Source organism: Procambarus clarkii, chromosome 32 (genome assembly GCF_040958095.1).
Source record: "Procambarus clarkii isolate CNS0578487 chromosome 32, FALCON_Pclarkii_2.0, whole genome shotgun sequence".
Lineage (NCBI taxonomy): Eukaryota > Metazoa > Arthropoda > Malacostraca > Decapoda > Cambaridae > Procambarus > Procambarus clarkii.
This window is the reverse complement of record NC_091181.1, coordinates 8380957-8404290: the sequence shown is the minus strand read 5'-3', so window position 1 is coordinate 8404290 and position 23334 is coordinate 8380957. Positions and strand designations below refer to the sequence as shown.

General features: G+C 41.0%; 1 protein-coding gene across 1 annotated transcript in view; it reads left to right on the top strand.

Moving 5' to 3' along the window:
- The window catches only part of LOC138370395 (probable glutamate receptor), a 112619-nt gene that overhangs the window by 62086 nt on the left and 27199 nt on the right, over positions 1-23334 (top strand). Inside the window, exons 6-8 of the mRNA XM_069334753.1 lie at positions 11162-11468; positions 11705-11922; positions 12036-12216. Of these exons, the coding sequence (XP_069190854.1) occupies positions 11162-11468; positions 11705-11922; positions 12036-12216 (706 nt within the window). The remainder of the gene's footprint in view (positions 1-11161; positions 11469-11704; positions 11923-12035; positions 12217-23334) is intronic.

The following is a 23334-nucleotide window of genomic DNA, read 5'->3' as shown; positions in this document are numbered from 1 at the left end:
GTGAGTGTTGTGAGGCCGGTGATGAGGCAGGTGAGTGTTGTGAGGCAGGTCGTGAGGGAGGTGAGTGTTGTGAGGCAGGTTATGAGGCAGGTGAGTGTTGTGAGGCAGGTTATGAGGCAGGTGAGTGTTGTCAGGCAGGTGATGAGGCAGGTGAGTGTTGTGAAGCAGGTGATGAGGCAGGTGAGTGTTGTGAGGCAGGTGATGAGGGAGGTGAGTGTTGTGAAGCAGGTCATGAGTGAGGTGAGTGTTGTGAGGCAGGTTATGAGGGAGGTGAGTGTTGTGAGGCAGGTTATGAGGGAGGTGAGTGTTGTGAGGCAGGTGGTGAGGGAGGTCAGTGTTGTGAGGCAGGTTATGAGGGAGGTGAGTGTTGTGAGGCAGGTGATGAGAGAGGTGAGTGTTTTAAGGCAGGTGATGAGGGAGGTGAGTGTTATGAGGCAGGTGATGAGGCAGGTGAGTGTTGTGAGGCAGGTGAGTTTAGTGAGGCAGGTTATGAGGCAGGTGAGTGTTGTGAGGCAGGTGAGTTTAGTGAGGCAGGTCATGTGGGAGTTGAGTGTTGTGAGGCAGGTGAGTTTAGTGAGGCAGGTCATGAGGGAGTTGAGTGTTGTGAGGCAGGTGAGTTTAGTGAGGCAGGTCATGAGGGAGTTGAGTGTTGTGAGGCAGGTGAGTTTAGTGAGGCAGGTCATGAGGGAGTTGAGTGTTGTGAGGCAGGTGAGTTTAGTGAGGCAGGTCATGAGGGAGTTGAGTGTTGTGAGGCAGGTGAGTTTAGTGAGGCAGGTCATGAGGGAGTTGAGTGTTGTGAGGCAGGTGAGTTCAGTGAGGCACAACTTTGAGAATATTGACGTTATAATATGAAGGATGAAATTAATAAACATATTAAAAACATGCTCTCTGTGAAAATAAAAACTTGACAACATACTCATCACTGATGGTGTTCGAAAAGTTATTCACTCGCAACGGCTCGAATTTTCTCTTTGTATCGGCGGTACTAATGTCAGCCCCTCATCTAAAGATATTTCCTTTATTTATAAGATAACAGGATATGTGAACAAATAAACCAAACGCAATTGTAGACACAAATCACAGTGAACACGCAACATTAAAACCCAGAAGGAGTCAGGATAACAAATTAATTACAAATTACAGGAGCATTATAATGAGCAGAAAATTCACATCAGAAGTATAATGGAGTCGACAGGCTAGGCCACAACACCACAACAGTCAAGACAAAAGCAACACCTGCGCAACAAAATAATAATGACGCATGAACAAAAAAGGCCTCAAACACAGGCTATAATTTAAACAGTCCTAAAGAAATGGAAACTGTTTACATTTCTTTCTGTTATCTGAATTATTCAACATATAATTAATGAAAACATACACAGAATCTTACAGTGAAAATGGTCGCACAAGGCTCACGCACAGCTTGTAACACAAAATAAAATTACAAAAGTAATTCGCAAAACAAAAGAATGACTACAAAGTATAAGTAACAAATGCAAACGAACCGTTATTAAATCTAAACAAATAATATATACAGATGATGTGTCCAATCCACCGAAAAATCGATAGTGTAAATCACAAGTCAATTGTGTATTCAACACAACGAAAAACAAAACATCAGCTGCATGCATTAATGCGCAACACAAGTATTCACCTAAGACAAAAAAAACACAATTCAGAGAACGAAAGGTAGCACATATGCAAGGCAAACAAGGACACTGTACACATGAAAGGCCCTAATAAATGCATTAACGATCACATCTACCAACAAAGCTAATCACGATACCTTCAGAACATAGACGTGAACCCCTACAGGAGACATAACTACTTTAACCCCAACATACATGGAACTTGTGGAAAATATCTACTGTTATGTAATATTAGAATAATAGAAAATATGATCACAGCTTCACAAGCACGTGCTTGTGGCTATATATAACTCAGACCTCATGGCTGACAGGTTAATTATAGATCAAAGTCTACGAGGCTCACACCATTAGCAACAACAAAAATGTAAATTTTTGCAAAATGTTTGCATCTTTGCAGGATATTGGAGCAGCACTCGCTGGGACAGTCCTTCCCCTGTTTATATACAGACAGGCTACCCCCTTGGAGGAGGACTGCAACAAGAGCTTAGCTATTTTATAATTTTTGTTCTAAATAAAATTTAATTTTAAGACATTTATATTAATTTTATTTTCTTACACTTAGCCTAAACCTTGAGTCGGTGCTGTTTATGATAACTATCCACCTTTGGTTCTTCCAGAACCTTCCACAGCCTCATTGTCAGCTTTTTGCCAAACCAACTATGGCCTGAGAACACCACCTTCCGGCAGTCATCCAGAACACTTACCACCAGTCCTGCACAAGTGCACCGTCCTCTACCACTCTTGTAATGAGACCAATATGTGCTACTCACCACTCACACCACCTCCACACATTTACAGCTTAGCAGGCACATCAGCTTCCACATGGACGCCCGCTTGCACTGTCGGGACGTGATCCGGAGCAAACACCACCAGTGAGGTCCTCGACACCACTCCTCACATGGGACATCTGAGCGCCAGTCTCATCGTCGACCACTCACAACCTAGTAGAAATGGTATCACTAAGCCCCGGCTGACAACTGGCTAACGTCACCATCGCCCGTGAAGTGGTGAAACCGCCTACAACACTGTTCTCGGAAAGCTGATGACCCTCATCATATGCTACCACCGTCCACAACCCCGATAAGCCTCCACCATCCACAACATGATCCTCCACATCTTGCACTGGTGCATCTCTGCAGTCACGGTATCCTAAAAACATACGCCACCTTCACATACATCCACACGCTGGGATTGCCTGAGCAACATCAAGATCGGAATCCATATTATACAACGCCAACGGGGTACCGCTCCATCCGAATCCGGCACACACACATGTGTGTCACCACCACAAGGGACCAGGGAATAATGAAGCAGAAGATTTTCTAGATATAAGTGATGATTGCTTTCTAAAGCAACTTATTATGTTACCAATGTGGAAAAGTAATATTTTAAATTTAGTGTTAACTAACAGGGAAACACAAATTAATGACATCGAAATAGGGAGTGAGCTAGGGAACACTGATCACAAAGAAATCAGATTTATCATAGAATGGAATAGATTTGAAGGAGAAAATTCTGTTAACGGGCCAGATTTTCGAAAAGCTGATTTTAATGGTCTAAGAAATTTGTTGGGTGACAGATTGGAATGTTCTGGGCATGGAGGGGTGGGCTGGTTTTGGAGCGAGATGTGAACCCAGTGATGGGTGATGTAACAAAGGATTTCGATGTGGATTCAAAATATAACTTATTTAAAAAAAATCTAAGCAAAGCACAGGAAAGTAGTATACCATACAAGTTGAATAGATCGAAGAATAATAAGGACCCGAAATGGATAACAAAGGATCTGAAGAACATTAAAGGTAGAAAGAGAGCTTGGTACATAAGGATTAGGAATGGGGAAATCAGTTTAGAACAAGAATTCGTAAAACCGGTTAGAAATGTTAAAAAAGTGTTGAGGAGGGCAAAAAGAAACTATGAAGTTCGCATAGCAGAGCAAGCAAATCCTAAAGTCTTTTTTCAGTTATATCGAACAAAGATTAGAGAGAGGATAGGTCCATTAAAAATTGAGACAGGTCAGATAACTGAAAATGACGACTAGATGTGTAGTATTTATAATAAATATTTTATCTCTGTATTTACTAAAGAAGAACTGAACATTATGCCTTCAGCCGAAATATTCTATCTTAGTGGGATAGACGGCTGATAGACTAGTTTAGCAGTTATCATGGAGATTGTTATTATACAACTTGTGAAAGTCTAGCCAAATTTATCCCCGTGGCCAGAGGTAAGAGTTAGGCAGGGTGTTTAAGGAATGCAAATAGGAGCTTTGCGAGCCATTGTCTGCCTTATTTACCAAATCATTAGAGTCAGAGTGCCAGAGTCATGGAAGGTTGCTTATGTGGTACCAATTATTAGGAAAGGAGATACCTCACTTGCGTCAAACTATCAGCCAATTAACTGAATGTCTATTGTGGGAAAGTTACTTGAATCAATAATTACAAATACCATTCATTTTCGTCTTGAAATACATAAATTAATAAATCATTCACAACCTGGTTTTGCAAATGGCTGTTCATGTTTAACAAATTTGCTATTCATGTTTAATCATTTTATTCCACCATAGTTGAAGCAGTTGATAGTGGAATGGTTTGTGATGTTGTATACCTTGACTTAGCAAAGCCTTTGACACTGTTACATGAAAGATTGATTAAAAAGTTAGAAGCTTACAGTACTGGGGGTATTATATTGAGTTTGATTAGGGCATGGCTATACCAAAGCAAGCAAAGAGTTAGTATAAATGGGATTAAATCATATTGTGAAATTGTTGTAAGTGGAGTGCCTCAAGGATCTGTCATCGGAACTCTGTTATTCATAATATATATAAATGATTTAGATTCAGGTTTGAGCAGCAATATTTGAATCATTTTCCGATGATACAAAAATCGGGAGGGAAATAAAAACGGAAAAAGACTCTCTATCACTTCAAAACAATCTAAATAGGGTTTTAAAATTGTCAAAATATTGGCAGATGCAGTTTAATGCTGACATATGTAAGGTTTTAAGGCTATGTAATGATGATTGAGTTACAAGATACGAGCTAGATGGTGCTGAGATTGCGAAGTCGGATTGCGAAAGGGATCTGGGAGTTATGAGTAGTAAGAATTTAAAACCAAAAAATCAATGCATAAATGTTCGTAATAAAGCAAATAGGACACTGGGATTTATTAATCGAAGCGTTACTAATAAGACACCTGGTGTTGTTCTTCAGCTATATCTTGCTCTGTTTAGGCCTCATTTAGATTATGCAGTTCAGTTTTGGTCGCCGTACTGTAGAATGGATATAAAATCACTTGAAAGCGTCCTGCATAGGAGGACAAAGCTAATCCCGCAAATTATAGACCTGATAAACGAAGAAAGATTGACAGAGATAAAATTGCATTCACTGGAAAGACGAAGAGTTAGGGGTGACATGATAGAGGTGTACAAGTGGCTGAATGGATATAACATAGGGGATATTAATCAGAAATTAAAAGTATCAAACCTATACAGAACACGAAAGAATGGTTATAAATTGGATAAGTTTAGATTTAGGAAAGACATTGGTAAATACTGGTTCGATAACAGGGTTGTTGATGTTTGGAACCAACTACTACGTAAATTGGTGGAGGTGGGGTCCCTTGATTGTTTCAAGTGAGGACATGTATATGAGTGGGATCGGGTGGTTATAAATATTATCTCCCTCGTATGGGCCATTAGGCTTTCTGCAGTTACCTTTATTATTATGGTCTTATTCACCTGACAGGTAACAGTAAAGTGACCCACACTTAAATTAAATGTTGGGCTGGCCAGTATAAGCACAGTGAAGGCCCAACACGAACACCAGGGATGGAATATTCCTCTCCAGCTTCATTCCCCCCACAGTTCCGATGCAATTTAATAATCCTTCCAATGGGACAAACGCAAAATTATTTCACCGGATACCCACAACCTTGCCAAACTGGCGGAGAACACGAGCAAGCACTTCGTTTGATAAATAAATCAGTGCATCATTCATCACAACAAATGCCACCATCTTGCTTATATTACTAACCCTTACTTCACCTAATCCGTTAGGCAACTAAAAAATGTCCTCACATCTTGCCAAGAAGGTCTTCAAAGTACTGCACATTCTGAATTTCACCAAATGAGGCCATTCTTCAAAAGCTCAACACCAAGTAGGTCTTCTACCCTAATGTTCAGCGCATTAACAAACATAATCCCCACCAGAGTATAATCAATTCTCGCAGAGAACTCTAGGCCCGCCGCACAAACCTCCTAAAGGTAGGAGTTTAGAATCACATAACCTATGCTGCCGTCTGCATCAAGCAGTGTATAAACGGCGAGCCACCAAGGCGGAAACAGCTGGATCACTGTAAAAGAAAACAACAATTGGAAGGTTATCAGTAACAACTGCCCCTCCGATGGCGGCCCATCACAGACTTCCTCATGAATTGTTGCCAAATGCTTCTAAATTCCGCCGCCAAACCCCCTACTTATAAATTAAAACGCTTTATACAGGAAAAATAATAATCCTTTTAATGGATTAAATGACACTGGACTGATGGATTATATATGACGTTGGACTTTAAATAGACTGATGACGTTTGAACACTGCTATCGGAGCTTGACAATCGACTTGAGAATGGTCCAGGATAGACCGTAACGTCGTCGTCCCTTCACCTTCTAGTGTGTGGTATGATCAACTGCTATCGGACATTGCTTAGTTCTTTTTCTATGTTCGAATCGCATCTGGTTCTCCTCAGACTGAAAATACCAGCCCATCCTGATAAATAAAGACAGTTGCCCATTAGTCCAGCCACCAAATATATGGTAGGTATAAAATTGATGAATGCGTTTTTGGGATCGGGATCTGCATAGACGAGCATAACCTGAGGACGGATAGACAAAACCCGACCCATACCTAACTATTCACAAAATTCAAACACATATGTAAGAAAATGCGTGTTATGTATGTACATTACGCTGAATTTCACGAATGTGACTTTGGGGTAAACTACTGGACCGATGAACATTGCCTAAAGACTTATTTCCCACAAACTATTTTTTTTTTTTGCAGAAAATAAATACCTAACCTAAAGTGTTATTAAAAATTGTATTTGCGCCTGTCTTAATGACCATTTAGCTACTGTTAATGAGAACTGGATGCTAGATATAAAAAATGTCTAAGTGAAAGATGAATGAAGCTTCGAATCTGCATTTTTATTAACAAAGTTTTAAATAAAACATTCATATTTCACTTAAAACAAAAATAAATTAAGATCCCTATGATTCTATTTTGAATTTTTGTTATAAATATAATACGAATTAATTTATTTTAAAGTTTATAAGCTATGCTGTCATTCGAAGCTACATAGGCTTCAAGCATAGTTGGTGACTTAATTTATTACTTATTACTGAGACCCATTAAAGCCTATGCCGATCCCAAGGACGCATTCATCATTTTTACCACAGTGAATTCATAGTCTACATTTTCTCAAATATCAATAATATTGTTATATTCGAGGCAGGATATAGGATGAGAGCAAATGTTGGAAAAACGTGTGATCGAATTCGTGATGAAATGTTAGAGATGGTTTTATTGAATTTTGAAGTACCAATAGATGAATAATTTGCTTGGTGGCACTTCAGATTCCATTCTGTATAATTTTTTTTATATTTAATAATTGACATATTAACTATATCAATTATTTTTTGCCACATTGTTATGCATTAAAGTTCATTTTAAATAAAATTTTGTGTTGCAAGATACTCAGGAAACAGTGGCCAAGTTAAATGAACTGCCAATCAAAAGCACTGTCTCCAACTGTTTTTTATTGTGATATAACCAAGCTACATAAATATAAACATAAAAAAAGGCACCAAAGTGCCACATCAGAACACAACAATACAACACACAGCACAGGATGATAACATAACAACACACAACAACGGAAAGCAATGCAATATCATAAAACTACAAAATGGATAAAACTAAATACATTGAAAACAGGTGCAACACGATGGGTGTCCAGGGCGACGAACCATCAGCACAGAGGGCAGCGGCATAGCGGACAGGGGCACGTCCAGCTGGGACACAGAAGACTGGGGCATAGAAGATTTAACAGGGAGGAGCAGCACGGAGGGCGGCTGCACAAGAGGCAGAGGCACTGCCGGTGAAGCCACAGAGGGCTGCAAAACATGAGTCTGTGGCACTTGGGCCAGCAGCACGAGGGGGTAGGGCATCAGAGGGCCGCAACACGGAGGGTGCATCTTTCTTCAAAATCAAATTCAAATCACCACTAAACACAAGCGAGGCCATCACACCAGTCACCACCCCCGCAATAGGGGCACCCTTCACCACGATGGCATCACCACCCGCAGACTGTGCAAGAGCCGCACCCACGGCAGAAGACGTCTCCTCAGACCACCATGTCCACCCAGGCGACATCCAGCAGGGGAGACAAACTGTGAGCTCGACAGGAACGTTTCGACAACGGAAACTCGCCGGATGGACTATCATCCGTCCCCAGAGGCGCCACAGCAGGACCACCGGGAGACCGCACACGGTCACGTAACACCGCAGCCGCCTATTCCACCTGAGGCACCATACCACACACCACTACAGGAACTTCTACAGGGTCATGCACAGCTCGTATCAACGCACCGCCACAATCCACTGAAGTCAGAGCAGCCGGACACGGGGCAGATGGGGTGGAGGAGGCAGGGAAGCAAGCAGTGGGGGCGGAACCACACACTCTATGGCCACGATATCCACACCGCCAACCAGGTAGTCCGCAGAGACCGGCGACACCACCAGGCCACCCGACAGCATCCACGGTAGCGTCACACATAGAATCCTTCAGGCCCTCCTGCAGGGGGAAGTCCTCCTCTCGGAAGAGGTTCACAAGGCAGACACCACCAGCACCACAACCCACAGCTTGGTGCCCTGGGAACCCGCACCAGAAGCAAGTACGGGGTTGACCAACATAGAACACGCGGACATAGAACCCCATAAGCAGGACCGACGACGGTATAGGGTTCTTCAGGCACATAGCCAACGTGAGGGTACCATTTGGGACACCCTTCAACCTCCTGGAGGAGACAACATTCATCCGCATACTCAACACCCGCCCAAACCGAGCAAAGTAACGGTGCAGGAGGTCTTTGGGAAACTCAAACGGAGCCTCAGGCACATCAGCCTACGTCTCGCTGTACCGATCCGACATCATTACTAAACCACCAACCTTAGGTAGTAGGAATGATCGCACGTCATAATGATTCACAAAGTTCCAGTAGACAGCCGAGAAGCTGTCTACTGGAACAATCTGTACTCCACAGACCACTGCCACATCCACTCGCAAAAGCTCCAACATCACCACTTCAACCTGCAGGGAAACATGCCTGGCCGGTGAATTCCAGTCCAATCGTATATTTCTGGTGGACAGGGGGTAAAGGCACTCTTATACCACCGGTCAGCACGGTCCCAAGGCCCCCAACAGTGCCCACCAACAATCACTTTCAACCACGGACCAGCGAAGACAGGAGCACACAGCGACACGTCTGTCCCACTGACAGCCAGACAAGCTTGTCCTCACTATCTCCAATTGGTCGTTCAAGTCAGTTACCTTTACTGATATATCTAAAAATTCTGACAAAGAACATTTGTGGAAAAGAAGAAAAATGTATTTTAATTAACATTAGAGGTGGGATTAGAGGTGGGGAAAAAATTAATTAAATAAATTAAATCATGTAAATTAATTCAATAATTTAAAGGATTTAAAAAAAAATACCTCAATGAAATTATTTAAAATTATTAAATTATTTTTAACAATTATTATTATAAATCTTAAAATTAATTTAATATTTATATTTATCGAAACAATTTAATTTTTTGTATATTAAAATTGGTTGTATAATAAGGCCGAGATAATGCTCGGTGCTTTGTTCTGTGGGAAATTATTTGTATTTGTAGTATGCAGACAAAGCATTAGTGGAAGTGTCATTCAAGCATGAAAAGTGAGTGAAGTAAGTAAGTAATTATCAAAAGAAGGCACCAAACCGGGAAGGCTATGATGCACCATCAAATGCGCGGAATAATCAGAGGGCGCTAAATATCACCAAGGATGCCAATACGAGAACAAAAACGCATAAGGCGAACGATATCAAAAGTATCCGAGTCACCAAGAATTCTATTGAGGGACAGGTGACCGCGAGGGGCGGTCGGAAAGCAAGACACACGTTCGTCCTGGAAGTCAGGACATTCAAGAAGGACATGCACGACCGTAAGAGGGACAATGCAACTAGGACAATAAGGAGCAGGGCGGCGCTCCATCAAGTGACCATGGGTTAAGAAAGTATGGCCAATACGCAACCACGCCAGAGCTGTTTCCCACCGCCAGTTACGGTGGAAGGAGGACGGCCACGAGGAAACACAACATTTAAGAGTACGTAGCTTGTTACCAGTAACAGACAACCAAGAAGCCTGCCAATGGGTAAGGACTGACGAAAGGATAACCGGGTAAAAGTCGGAATATGGAATACCTTTACAAGAGATGGGACAAGAGCGGACAGCTTCCTTGGCGGAAGCATCCGCACGCTCATTTAAAGACACACCAATATGGCTGGGAACCCAACAAAACCCAACGGACTTAAATTTACTGTGAACAAGAAACAGCCAATGCTGGATCTTGACAACTACTGGATGAACCGGATTAAAGGACCCGAGAGCCATGAGGGCACTACAAAAGTCAACAACAACTACAAAGGAAGACTGACAACGAGAAAGCAGGAGACGAAGAGCATAGAGAATAGCATAAAGCTCCGCTGTAAAGATGCTAGTCTCCGGAGGTAAGCGACACATATAAGTGCGATCAGGAAAAACAACAGAGTAGCCAACACCGTCCGCAGACTTAGACCCATCGGTGAAGACAGAAAGGGAGCGGGAGTGAGAAGAAAAGTGCTCAAGGAAAAGGCGTTTTAGAACTGTAGGAGGGGTAAAATCTTTAGTGATGTGGGTCAAAGATGTACAAAACCGCGGAAAAAAGTGAGTGAAACAATTATCAATAAATGCTGGCAAGTGTAAAGTGTTCTTTATTCATACACAAGTGCTCGTCAAGTGGATGTTTTGGTGGTGAGTTAGTTGACTTATAGATAACTGCTCTGCCACAATATTATTTCATATAATTGATGATTAACTTATTCAGACTTTTCTCCTAGACAATTACCACATTCATTTTCTTTTAAACTGATATCAGTGTTCAACATGTATACAGATTATAATGTTCAGTTACAGTTTCTGATCTTCTCTTTAGACACAGGCTCCTTGGCAGACTGGTCCAAAGTAAACCCAATAGTTTATGTAAGTTTTGTACTCTTGCTGCCTTACAATACTCTTCATTAAAAAACGATAACAAATTAATAGAAATTATGTTTACTACCTATTTCCTTTTCTTTTATTTTTTGTGACATTAAACTAATTAATCGAAACGTCAGTTCTAATAACAATGTAAACAGCTTGGGGGGGATGTACACAGGAGGTGAACCTTGCTGTGGGTCCCTTCATGTTCCTTGGAGAGCGAACTGGGGTGGTGGACTTCACTGTGCCAGCGTTCATAGACTACTGGAGGATCTTGGGGGCTCGAGGCCGGCCGGAGGTGGACCCGTGGGGCTTCCTGTTCCCTCTGGAGCCGCTGGTGTGGGCGGCCATCCTGGGGACGCTGCTGGTGCTGCCTGCTGCGCTCTTCCTCGTGGCTTCGTGCTTCTCTCAGGAGACCGCTGCTCAAGGGATATGGTTACTGCGCTTCTTCGACTATACTCGAATCTTATTACAGCAAGATAAAAGTAACTAATTCATGTTGCTAATAGCCATAATAATTATTATGCACATGATAAGTTCAGGTGCAAAGAAAGTATTAGGTATTTAAATGATTAAGAAAAAGATAAAAAAATATTTGTATATATGATCAAGGAATACAAATGTGAAGACCATAGAAGGTTGTGATTTCTAATTTATAAATAAGATATAGATTACCTGCAAGGATATTTTATATGTGTAATCACTACAAGATTCATTACAGATATCATGGACCATGCAAACTGGTGGTGGGAGCGGGTGATGTTGACAGTGTGGGGGCTGGTGACGGTGGTGTTGACACAGAGCTACGCCGGCAACCTCATGGCTCTCCTGGCTGTCAGACATATCTCTGAACCCTACCAGACCCGACAGCAAGTGCTGGACGACCCGTCTACCACCATGATATGGTTAAAAGGATCCGGACTGGAAGACTTCCTGCAGGTTGGCCATGGAAATGTCACAATATCTTACTGTGCAACACTAAACAAAATCATATTATAGGCTTATCATAGTATGAGTATATGTGCCTAGTTCATTATCGTTATTGTTTGCAGTCCCAGGAGTCTGGTATATATCACAAGATGGCCGAGGCGCAGAAGGATGGCCGCCTCGTGTGGAGGCCACAACAAGAGTTCCCAGAAGCCTTGAACACTTTGGTTAGGCGAGGCGATCATGTTCTTTTGGATGCTGGCAATTCTTTAATATCATATTTTGCTCAAGATTTCACAAAAACAGGTAATGTATGTTCAACGATCTCCTTTCTGAAGCACGATAGCTGTCAGCTTTATGAATCACAGTACCTGTTTTCTGTGTCCTTTCTGAAACACGATGGCTGGCTGCTGTTTCATTTCTGAAGCACAATAACCAACTGTTGTTTCCCTTTCTAAAGAAAAATAGGTGTCTGCTGTCTTCTTTCTGTGGCACTGTAGTTGCCTGATACCTCCATTCTGAAGCAAGATAGCTGAATTATAACTCCTTTCTGAAGCACGGTAGTTGTCAGCTGTCTCGTCTCCAAACCTTTTAGAAGTAAAACCATTGAGACGTTTGTCACTCAGTTGCCATTTTAGGAACTACACTTACCAATCAAACAACAATTGGGTATATATTATAATATATATATATAAATATATATATATATATATATATATATATATATATATATATATATATATATATATATATATGTCGTACCTAATAGCCAGAACGCACTTCTCAGCCTACTATTCAAGGCCCGATTTGCCTAATAAGCCAAGTTTTCATGAATTAATGTTTTTTCGTCTACCTAACCTACCTAACCTAACCTAACCTAGCTTTTTTTGGCTACCTAACCTAACCTTACCTATAAATATAGGTTAGGTTAGGTTAGGTAGGGTTGGTTAGGTTCGGTCATATATCTACGTTAATTTTAACTCCAATAAAAAAAAATTGACCTCATACATAGAGAAAAGGGTTGCTTTATCATTTCATAAGAAAAAAACTATAGTAAATATATTAATTCAGGAAAACTTGGCTTATTAGGCAAATCGGGCCTTGAATAGTAGGCTGAGAAGTGAGTTCTGGCTACTAGGTACGACATATATATATATATATATATATATATATATATATATATATATATATATATATATATATATGTCGTACCTAGTAGCCAGAACGCACTTCTCGGCCTACTATGCAAGGCCCGATTTGCCTAATAAGCCAAATTTTCCTGAATTAATATATTTTCTCTATTTTTTTTCTTATGAAATGATAAAGCTACCCATTTCATTATGTATGAGGTCAATTATTTTTTATTGGAGTTAAAATTAACGTAGATATATGACCGAACCTAACCAACCCTACCTAACCTAACCTAACCTATCTTTATAGGTTAGGTTAGGTTAGGTAGCCGAAAAGGTTAGGTTAGGTTAGGTTAGGTAGGTTAGGTAGTCGATAAACAATTAATTCATGAAAACTTGGCTTATTAGGCAAATCGGGCCTTGCATAGTAGGCTGAGAAGTGAGTTCTGGCTACTAAGTACGACATATATATATATATATATATATATATATATATATATATATATATATATATATATATATATATATATATATATATAGTAGGGCAATATAAGAGGGCAATACAGTAGGGGCAATCAGGTTACTTACCAGTGAAGAAACAATCGCCCCTAGAAATACTGCAACTGCCGACTCACTGAGAGAGAAGCACCCTCCCAGAGTACCATGGGAACCCACTGCTCGGGACACAAATGTCCCAGACATGGGACCTATATTCCTCCAAGCGTCAGAGGTATACAAAGCCATCATGCCATTTCCACCAGGCTCAGCAGGGGGATACACTGGAGTAAGACCTCAGCACTTTAAGGAGATGACAAACCCAGTTCTCGGCGAAGTTGCCGAGACACTACTGTCAGAGATCACGAAGTTTGTCAACGACTGTCTCTCCGGGTTGATCCCAGATACAATTAAACCCTTCCGAGCATCCCTTTGTGCCCGTAAGAAGAAGGATGGTGGAGTCAGACCCATTGCCGTGGGTAACACACTTCGGCGCCTTGTTGCTAGGGCAGCTGTCAGAAAAATTAGCATAGACGCTGCGACGATGCTTCGACCCCATCAACTAGGTTTTGGTGTCCCCCATGGCTGTGAAGCAGCAGCTCATGCAGCACGAGCCTATATCAAGCACCTCCCAGAAAATAAGGCATTAATTAAATTAGACTTTAAAAATGCCTTCAACCAGGTAAAAAGGGATGTGGTACTGGAAGCAGTTCGAACAAGCTTTCCTTCTCTACTCCCCTTCGTCTCAGCAGGGTACAGTAGGGAATCGACGCTGCTGTTTGGGGAACATGAAGTTGTTTCTGCAGAAGGTGTCCAGCAGGGAGACCCACTTGCCCCTTTCCTTTTCTGCATGGCACCTAAGGAGGTCACAAGCAGGTAGTCCAGCGAACTCAACATCTGGTTCCTGGACGATGGCACCCTGGCAGGGACACAGGAGTCCCTGCTAGGAGATCTTCAGCTAGTGAAATCTAGGGGAGAGGAGTTAGGCCTTACACTAAATCCATCAAAGTGTGAAATCATCTCATCCAGACAACCAATCATAGATGCAGTACGAATCTTATTGCCAGGAGTCCAAGTGATCGCTCCCACCGACAGTGTGCTGCTAGGGGCACCTCTGGGCTCGAACGCCATTGAGGTAGTCCTCGAAGAAAAGCTTAACGACCTGAGGAGGACGGAGGCGCGAGTAGGGGCTTTGGATGCTCACGATGCTTTGTACCTTCTTACAAGGTGCCTGGCTTTGCCCAGACTTACCTATTTCCTCAGGTGTGCTCCTTCCTTTGACAGCCCAAAATTAACGGAATACGACTCACTCCTAAAGACAATAACTATGAAAGTGTTAAACCTCTTCCTGCAAGATGACCAGTGGGACCAAGCAACGCTCCCAGTTAGACTCGGGGGTATAGGTATACCAAGCAACGCTCATAGTTAGACTCGGGGGTATAGGTATTCGCAAGGCGACACAGTTAGCATTGCCGGCATTCTTATCCTCGACCAGTGCTACAAGTGAATTAGTGCATGAAATACTACCAGAATACCTAAGGATCTCCATTGGGATTCGTGATCCCAAATTTGTGGAAGGAGCTGGTCAGTGGGACACTCTTGCCAATTCACACACCCGACCAACTTTTCCAAACGACGGTAAACAGGTCAAATGGGATAGCCCCATAGGGGAGAACATCGCCAAAGCATTGCTGGATGCAGCTTCTCAGAAGGACAAAGCACGTTTCCTAGCTGTGCAACCCCCCCATGCCGGGGACTTCCTGTTGGCAGTTCCTAATTCCGCCTTGGGCACCCGCCTGGACCATCGGGACCTTAGTATTGGTGTTGCTCTGCGCCTTGCCGCCCCTATCTCCACCGAACACCGGTGTGTTTGCGGCCATGCCCAGGCAGACCAATACGGCAGCCATGGTCTCATCTGCCGTAAGACACAGGAAAAGATTGCCAGACACGAAGCAGTCAATGACATCATCAAGAGAAGTTTGGCTACAGCTGGGTGTCCAGCACAAAGGGAACCCCAGTTGTGCAGACCTGACAACAGCCAAAAACGCGCAGATGGAGTCACCTTGCAGCCATGGAGGGAAGGTAAACAGGTCGTATGGGATTACACCTGTGCATCTCCATTGGCTGATATCTATTTACATTACAGCTCATCGGTGGGAGGTGGGGCCGCCACCTTCAGGGAGACCCAGAAAATCAACAAGTACAGAGACCTAGAACGTTGTTACAGGTTTGTGTCGATAGGCTCTGAGACTCTGGGCGCCTGGGGTAAATGTGCACTAAAGTTTTTAAAGGAGGTTGGAGAGGAACTCATTGGGAAAACTAGAGACCCACGAGCAGCCAGTTTCCTGTTCCAGCGCCTCAGTGTCGCAGTTCAGAGGGGAAATGCGTGCTGTATCCTGGGTACGCACCCATCCTCCGAGGAGCTGGAATTGGTCTTCGAACGCTGATTGTTTTATTGTAATATATTTGTGTGTGTGTGTGTGTTCTCTGTAAACTGTAGCATTGCAATAAAATAAAACAAAACATACAAAAAAATAATAGGGGTGGTAGGAGAAGAAAAGAATAAAGTATTCAGTGAGAATCCACAAGATCTTCTCTGAATGCTCTTTGTTTTCTTCTTCGAGGATGTGGGTCCCTGCAATTGCACCAGAGGTGGTAACCCTCTAGTGGTACCCTTTATGCATTGTTATATATATATATATATATATATATATATATATATATATATATATATATATATATATATATATATATATATATATATATATATATATATATATATATATTTATATATATATATATATATATTATTAAATATGACCGAAAAAGTAAGATTAATAATTCTAACACTAATTTTCTCAATATCTATTATGTTTCTTTTTACTGTCGATGGTAATTGAAAAATCAATTCTCCAAAATTCATTTTTATTTCTAGTCTGACGTGACACTTGAACGCGTTTTCTAATAACTTATTACATTTTCAAAGACTTTAGTTTACACACACACAACTATAACCTGCAAACACTAAACAGAGTTTTACTATGCTATCATTTAAACAGCTTTCGTCTTATATGCTCGCATTTAGGTGAGGTAATGTTACAACAGTTTTGGATGAGGTGAACAAAACTTTCAACAGAAGACAGAGCAAACTTACAACACAAGACAGAACACGGTGCAATGGGTATAGGATGGAAGTAACTGCAAAGGGCCTATTGGCCCATATTTTTTTGATGCTTCTATATTGGTGCAGAGTCTTGAAGTGGGTAGAATATAGTTGTGCATTAATTGGCTGTTGATTGCTGGTGTTGACTTCTTGATGTGAAGTGCCTCGCAAACGTCAAGCCGCCTGCTATCGCTGTATCTATCGATGATTTCTGTGTTGTTTACTAGGATTTCTCTGGCGATGGTTTGGTTGTGGGAAGAGATTATATGTTCCTTAATGGAGCCCTGTTGCTTATGCATTGTTATTTGCCTGGAAAGAGATGTTGTCTTGTCTATATACTGAGTTCTTTGAGGCTTACAGTCACCAAGTGGGCATTTGAAGGCATAGACGACGTTGGTTTCTTTTAAAGCGTTCTGCTTTGTGTCTGGAGAGTTTCTCATAAGTAGGTTGGCCGTTTTTTTGGTTTTATAGTAGATCGTCAATTGCGTCTTCTGATCCTTGTCTGTAGGGATAACATTCCTATTAACAATATATTTCAAGACCCTTTCCTCCGTTTTATGAGCTGTGGAAAAGAAGTTCCTGTAAAATAGTCTAATAGGGGGTATAGGTGTTGTGTTAGTTGTCTCTTCAGAGGTTGCATGGCATTTCACCTTCCTTCTTTTGATGTCTTCAAAGAAACAATTGGAGAAGCCGTTGTTGACTAGGACCTGCCTTACCCTACAGAGTTCTTCATCGACTTGCTTCCATCCTGAGCTGTGGCTGAGAGCACGGTCAACATAAGCGTTAACAACACTCCTCTTGTACCTGTCTGGGCAGTCACTGTTAGCATTGAGGGACATTCCTATGTTTGTTTCCTTAGTGTAGACTGCAGTGTGGAAACCTCCGCTCCTTTCCATGACTGTTATATCTAGAAACGGCAGCTTCCCATCCTTCTCCATCTCGTAAGTGAAACGCAGCACGGAACTCTGCTCAAACGCCAACTTCAGCTCCTGCAGATGTCTGACATCAGGTACCTGTGTAAAAATGTCGTCAACATACCTGCAGTATATGGCTGGTTTCAAGTTCATGTCGACTAAGACTTTTTGCTCGATGGTACCCATGTAGAAATTTGCAAACAGGACACCTAGGGGAGAACCCATGGCGACACCATCTACTTGCTTATACATGTGCCCCTCCGGGCTCAAGAAGGGTGCCTCTTTAGTACAAGCTCGGAGTAGTTTCCTTAGAATATTTTCTGGCATGTCAAAAGGACATGATAGCCGGGATGATAGCCGACAGAGTGTATCGTGATCCAGCCTGTACTCCTCTTGACATGCCAGAAAATATTCTAAGGAAACTACTCCAAGCTTGCGAGGCACTTTACATCAAGAAGTCAACACCAGCAATCAACAGCCAATTAATGCACAACTATATTCTACCCACCTCAAGACTCCGCTCCAATATAGAAGCATCAAGAAATATGGACCAATAGGCTTTCTACAATCACTTCCATTCAATACCCATTGTTTCGTGTTCTGTCTTGTGTTGATGAAATTAATACCCTATTAATACCACCTCACCCCATCCACCTCACTCAAATGTAGATATAAACAAATCGGAGATGTGTAAGTTCTATTCAGTTGTGTATGTGTAAACTAAAGTCTTTGAAAATGTAATAAGTTTTACGAAACGCGCTCAAGTGTCGCGTCAGACTAGAAATAAAAATGAATTTTGGAGAATTGATTTTTGAATTACCACCAACAGTGAAAAGAAATGTACGAAAGATTGAGAATATTCGTGTTAGAATTATTAATCTTACTTTTTCGGTCATATTTAATAATATATATATATATATATATATATATATATATATATATATATATATATATATATATATATATATATATATATATATATACATATATATATATACATATATATATATATATATATATATATATATATATATATATATATATATATATATATATATATATATATATATATATATATATATATATATATATATATATGTCGTACCTAGAAGCCAGAACGCACTTCTCAGCCTACTATGCAAGGCACGATTTGACTAATAAGCCAAGTTTTCATGAATTAATGTTTTTTCGACTACCTAACCTACCTAACCTAACCTAACCTAACTTTTTCTGCTACCTAACCTAATCTAACCTATAAAGATAGGTTAGGTTAGGTTAGGTAGGGTTGGTTAGGTTCGGTCATATATCTACGTTAATTTTAACTCCAATAAAAAAAAATTGACCTCATAGATAATGAAATTGGTAGCTTTATCATTTCATAAGAAAAAAATTTGAGAAAATATATTAATTCAGGAAAACTTGGCTTATTTGGCAAATTGGGCCTTGCATAGTAGGCTGAGAAGTGCGTTCTGGCTACTAGGTACGACATATATAAATATATATATATATATATATATATATATATATATATATATATATATATATATATATATATATATATATATATATATATATATATATATATATATATATATATATATATATATATATATATGTCGTTTCCCCCGTTTCCAGTGACCTACTATACACTATGGAGAGTGGTAAGCAAAGTGCTCCTGCACACTCTTTCAATACCAAGGTCGAGATTCCATCCGGCCCAACAGCTTTTCTCACATCCAGCTCCAATAGGTGCTTCTTGACCTCATCTCTTGTAATTTCGAACCCTCTTGTAATTTCGAACCTATCCAAGGTCACCTGGTTTGCTGCCACCTCTTCTAGTGCTGTGACTTCTCCCTGTTCTATTGTAAAGACCTCCTGGAACCTTTTGTTGAGTTCTTCACACACCTCTTTGTCATTCTCTGTGTACCTGTCCTCGCCATGTGTGTGTGTGTGTGTGTGTGTACTCACCTATTTGTGCTTGCAGGATCGAGCATTGACTCTTGGATCCCGCCTTTCCAGTTATCGGTTGTTTACAGCAATAACTCCTGTCCCATTTCCCTATCATACCTAGTTTTAAAAGTATGAATAGTATTTGCTTCCACAACCTGTTCCCCAAGTGCATTCCATTTTTCCACTACTCTCACGCTAAAAGAAAACTTCCTAACATCTCTGTGACTCATCTGAGTTTCCAGTTTCCACCCATGTCCCCTCGTTCTGTTATTATTACGTGTGAACATTTCATCTATTTCCACTTTGTCAATTCCCCTGAGTATTTTATATGTCCCTATCATATCTCCTCTCTCCCTTCTTTTCTCTAGTGTCGTAAGGTTCAGTTCCTTCAGACGCTCTTCATATCCCAACCCTCGTAACTCTGGGACAAGCCTCGTCGCAAACCTCTGAACCTTCTCCAGTTTCTTTATGTGTTTCTTCAGGTGGGGGCTCCATGATGGTGCGACATACTCTAAGACGGGTCTCACGTAGGCAGTGTAAAACGCCCTAAAAGCCTCCTCATTTAGGTTTCTGAATGAAGTTCTAATTTTCGCCAGTGTAGAGTACGCTGCTGTCGTTATCCTATTTATATGTGCCTCAGGAGTTAGATTAGGTGTCACATCCACTCCCAGGTCTCTTTCTCGAATCGTTAAAGGTAGGCTGTTCCCCTTCATTGTGTACTGTCAATTTGGTCTCCTGTCACCTGATCCCATTTCCATAACTTTACATTTACTGGTGTTAAACTCCAGTAGCCATTTCCCTGACCATCTCTGCAACCTGTTTAAGTCCTCTTGGAGGATCCTACAATCCTCGTCTGTCACAACTCTTCTCATTAATTTTGCGTCATCCGCAAACATTGACATGTATGATTCCACTCCTGCAAACATATCATTTATGTAAATTAGAAAGAGGATTGGTCCCAGCACCGATCCCTGAGGTACTCCACTTGTTACTGTTCGCCAGTCCGACTTCTCGCCCCTTACCATTACCCTCTGGCTCCTTCCTGTTAGGCAGTTCTTCACCCATACTAGGGCCTTTCCGCTTACTCCTGCCTGCCTCTCAAGTTTGTATAGCAGTCTCATGTGCGGTACTGTATCAAAGGCCTTTTGGCAGTTAAGAAATATGCAGTCTGCCCAGCCTTCTCTGTCCTGCCTTATCCTTGTTACGTTATCATAGAATTCTAAAAGGTTTGTTAGGCATGATTTCCCTATCCAGAACCCATGTTGGTGCTTGTTTACAAACCCAATGCTCTCCAGGTGCTCAACAAGTCTTAGCCTAATTATTCTTTCAAGTATTTTGCAGGGGATGCTTGTCAGTGATACGGGTCTGTAGTTAAGTGCCTCCTCCATATCACCTTTTTTGAAAATCGGTACGACATTTGCCTCCTTCCAGCAACTGGGCAATTCTCTCGACATAAGTGACTCATTAAAGATCATTGCCAGAGGCATGCTGAGAGCCTGCGCTGCCTCTTTAAGTATCCACGGTGATACTTTGTCTGGTCCAACAGCTTTATTTGCATCCAGTGTTATCAACTGTTTCATTACCTCCTCTGCTGTCACCTCTATATCTGATAGTCTTTCATCTTGGGTAATCGCTTCTAACAATGGGAGCTGCTCAGGCTCGGTTGTGAACACTCCATGGAATTTTGCATTCAGTACCTCGCAGATTTCCTTGTCGTTTTCTGTATATGCCCCTTCTGTTTTCCTCAGTCTTGTCACTTGGTGATTTACCGACATCTTCCTTCTTATAAGGCTATGTAGTAATTTAGGTTGCTTTTTCGCTTTGACTGCAATATCATTCTCATAATTTCTTTCCGACACTCGTCTTATATTAATGTAATCATTCCTAGCTCTGTTACATCTAATCCTGTTGTCCTCTGTCCTTTGTCTTCTGTACTTCCTCCACTCACTCCTGCTTCTCACCTTTGCTTTCTGACACTGTCTATTAAACCATGGGTTATTATATTCCCTCCTGCTTTTTTTTTCCTTTATTGTTGGAATAAATCTCTCTTCAGCCTCCTTGCATTTCAATATGACTTGGTTCATCATACCTTGCACTGTTTTTCCTCTAAGTTCTTCCTCCCACTGCACTTCTTCCAGGTAGTCCCTTATCCTTCTGTAGTCCCCTTTTCTGTAATCAAGTCTCCTTTCCCGGACCTCTTGTCCTTTGGTCACAATTTTAAGCTCCATCATGTAGTCAAAGACTAGGACACAATGGTCACTAGCTCCTAGTGGTATTTCATGTTCCAACTGCTCGATGTCTTCTACATTCTGGGTGAAAATGAGATCTAATAGGCTGGGCGTATCCCCTCCTCTTTCCCTAGTATCTTCTTTCACATGCTGTGTTAGGAAATTCCTGTCAATAACGTCTACCAGCTTCGCTCCCCAGGTCTCCTCCCCGCCATGGGGATTCCTCGTTTCCCAATCTATCTCTCCGTGATTTAGGTCCCCCATGACCAGCAGCTTCGCTCTCATTCTATGCGCTATAGTTGCTGCCCTCTGCAGTTCATCTATACATGTCTTGATGCTGTCCTTGTACTCCTGCCTGGGCCTTCTACTGTTTGGTGGGGGATTGTAGAGTATCAAGAATACAATCTTCTTCCCATCCACTGTCAGAGTTCCATATTTGAAGCTCGTGCTTTCATTGGTACCCGGATTTTCCAGCTCATCAAACTTCCATTTCCGCATTTGTGTGTGTGTGTGTGTGTGTGTGTGTGTGTGTGTGTGTGTGTGTGTGTGTGTGTGTGTGTGTGTGTGTGTGTGTGTGTGTGTGTGTGTGTGTGTGAGTGTGTGTGTGTGTGTGTGTCTACCTAGGAGCCAGAAAGCATTTCTCGGCCTACTTTTGAAGGCCCGATTTGCCTTATAGCCCAAGTGATTTTCTTTATTTTCAAAATATTTGTTCCAATTGGTTTATTTGAATTATTATTATTATCATATTATATTAGGAACATAAGTTATTTACTAAATTTTGTTAGTTTAGGTTAGGTTAAGATAGGTTAGGTTAGGTTAGGTAGAGTTGGTTAGGTTTGGATATATATCTAAATTAGTTTTAACTCAAAATAAATAAAACTTGACTCATAAATAATGGAATGGATAGCTATATCATTTTATCATTTCATAAGAAAAAAATTCGACAAATATATAAATTCAGGAGAGCTTGCCTTACTAGGCAAATCGGGCCTTACATAGTAGGCTGAGTACTGTGTTCTGGCTACTAGGTACACCATATATATATAAATATATATATATATATATATATATATATATATATATATATATATATATGTCGTACCTAGTAGCCAGAATGCACTTTTCAGCCTACTATGCAAGGCCTGATTTAACTAATAAGCCAAGTTTTCTTGAATTAATATATTTTCTCTAATTTTTTTCTTATGAAATGATAAACCTACCCATGTCATTATGTATGAGGTCAATTTTTTTTTATTGGAGTTAAAATTAACGTAGATATATGACATATAAATTCAGGAGAGCTTGCCTTACTAGGCAAATCGGGCCTTATAGTAGGCTGAGTACTGTGTTCTGGCTACTAGGTACATCATATATATATAAATATATATATATATATATATATATATATATATATATATATATATATATATATATATATATATATATATATATATATATATATATATATATGCGAACAAGCCTGAATGGTCCCCAGGACAATATGCAACTGAAAACTCACACCCCAGAAGTGACTCGAACCCATA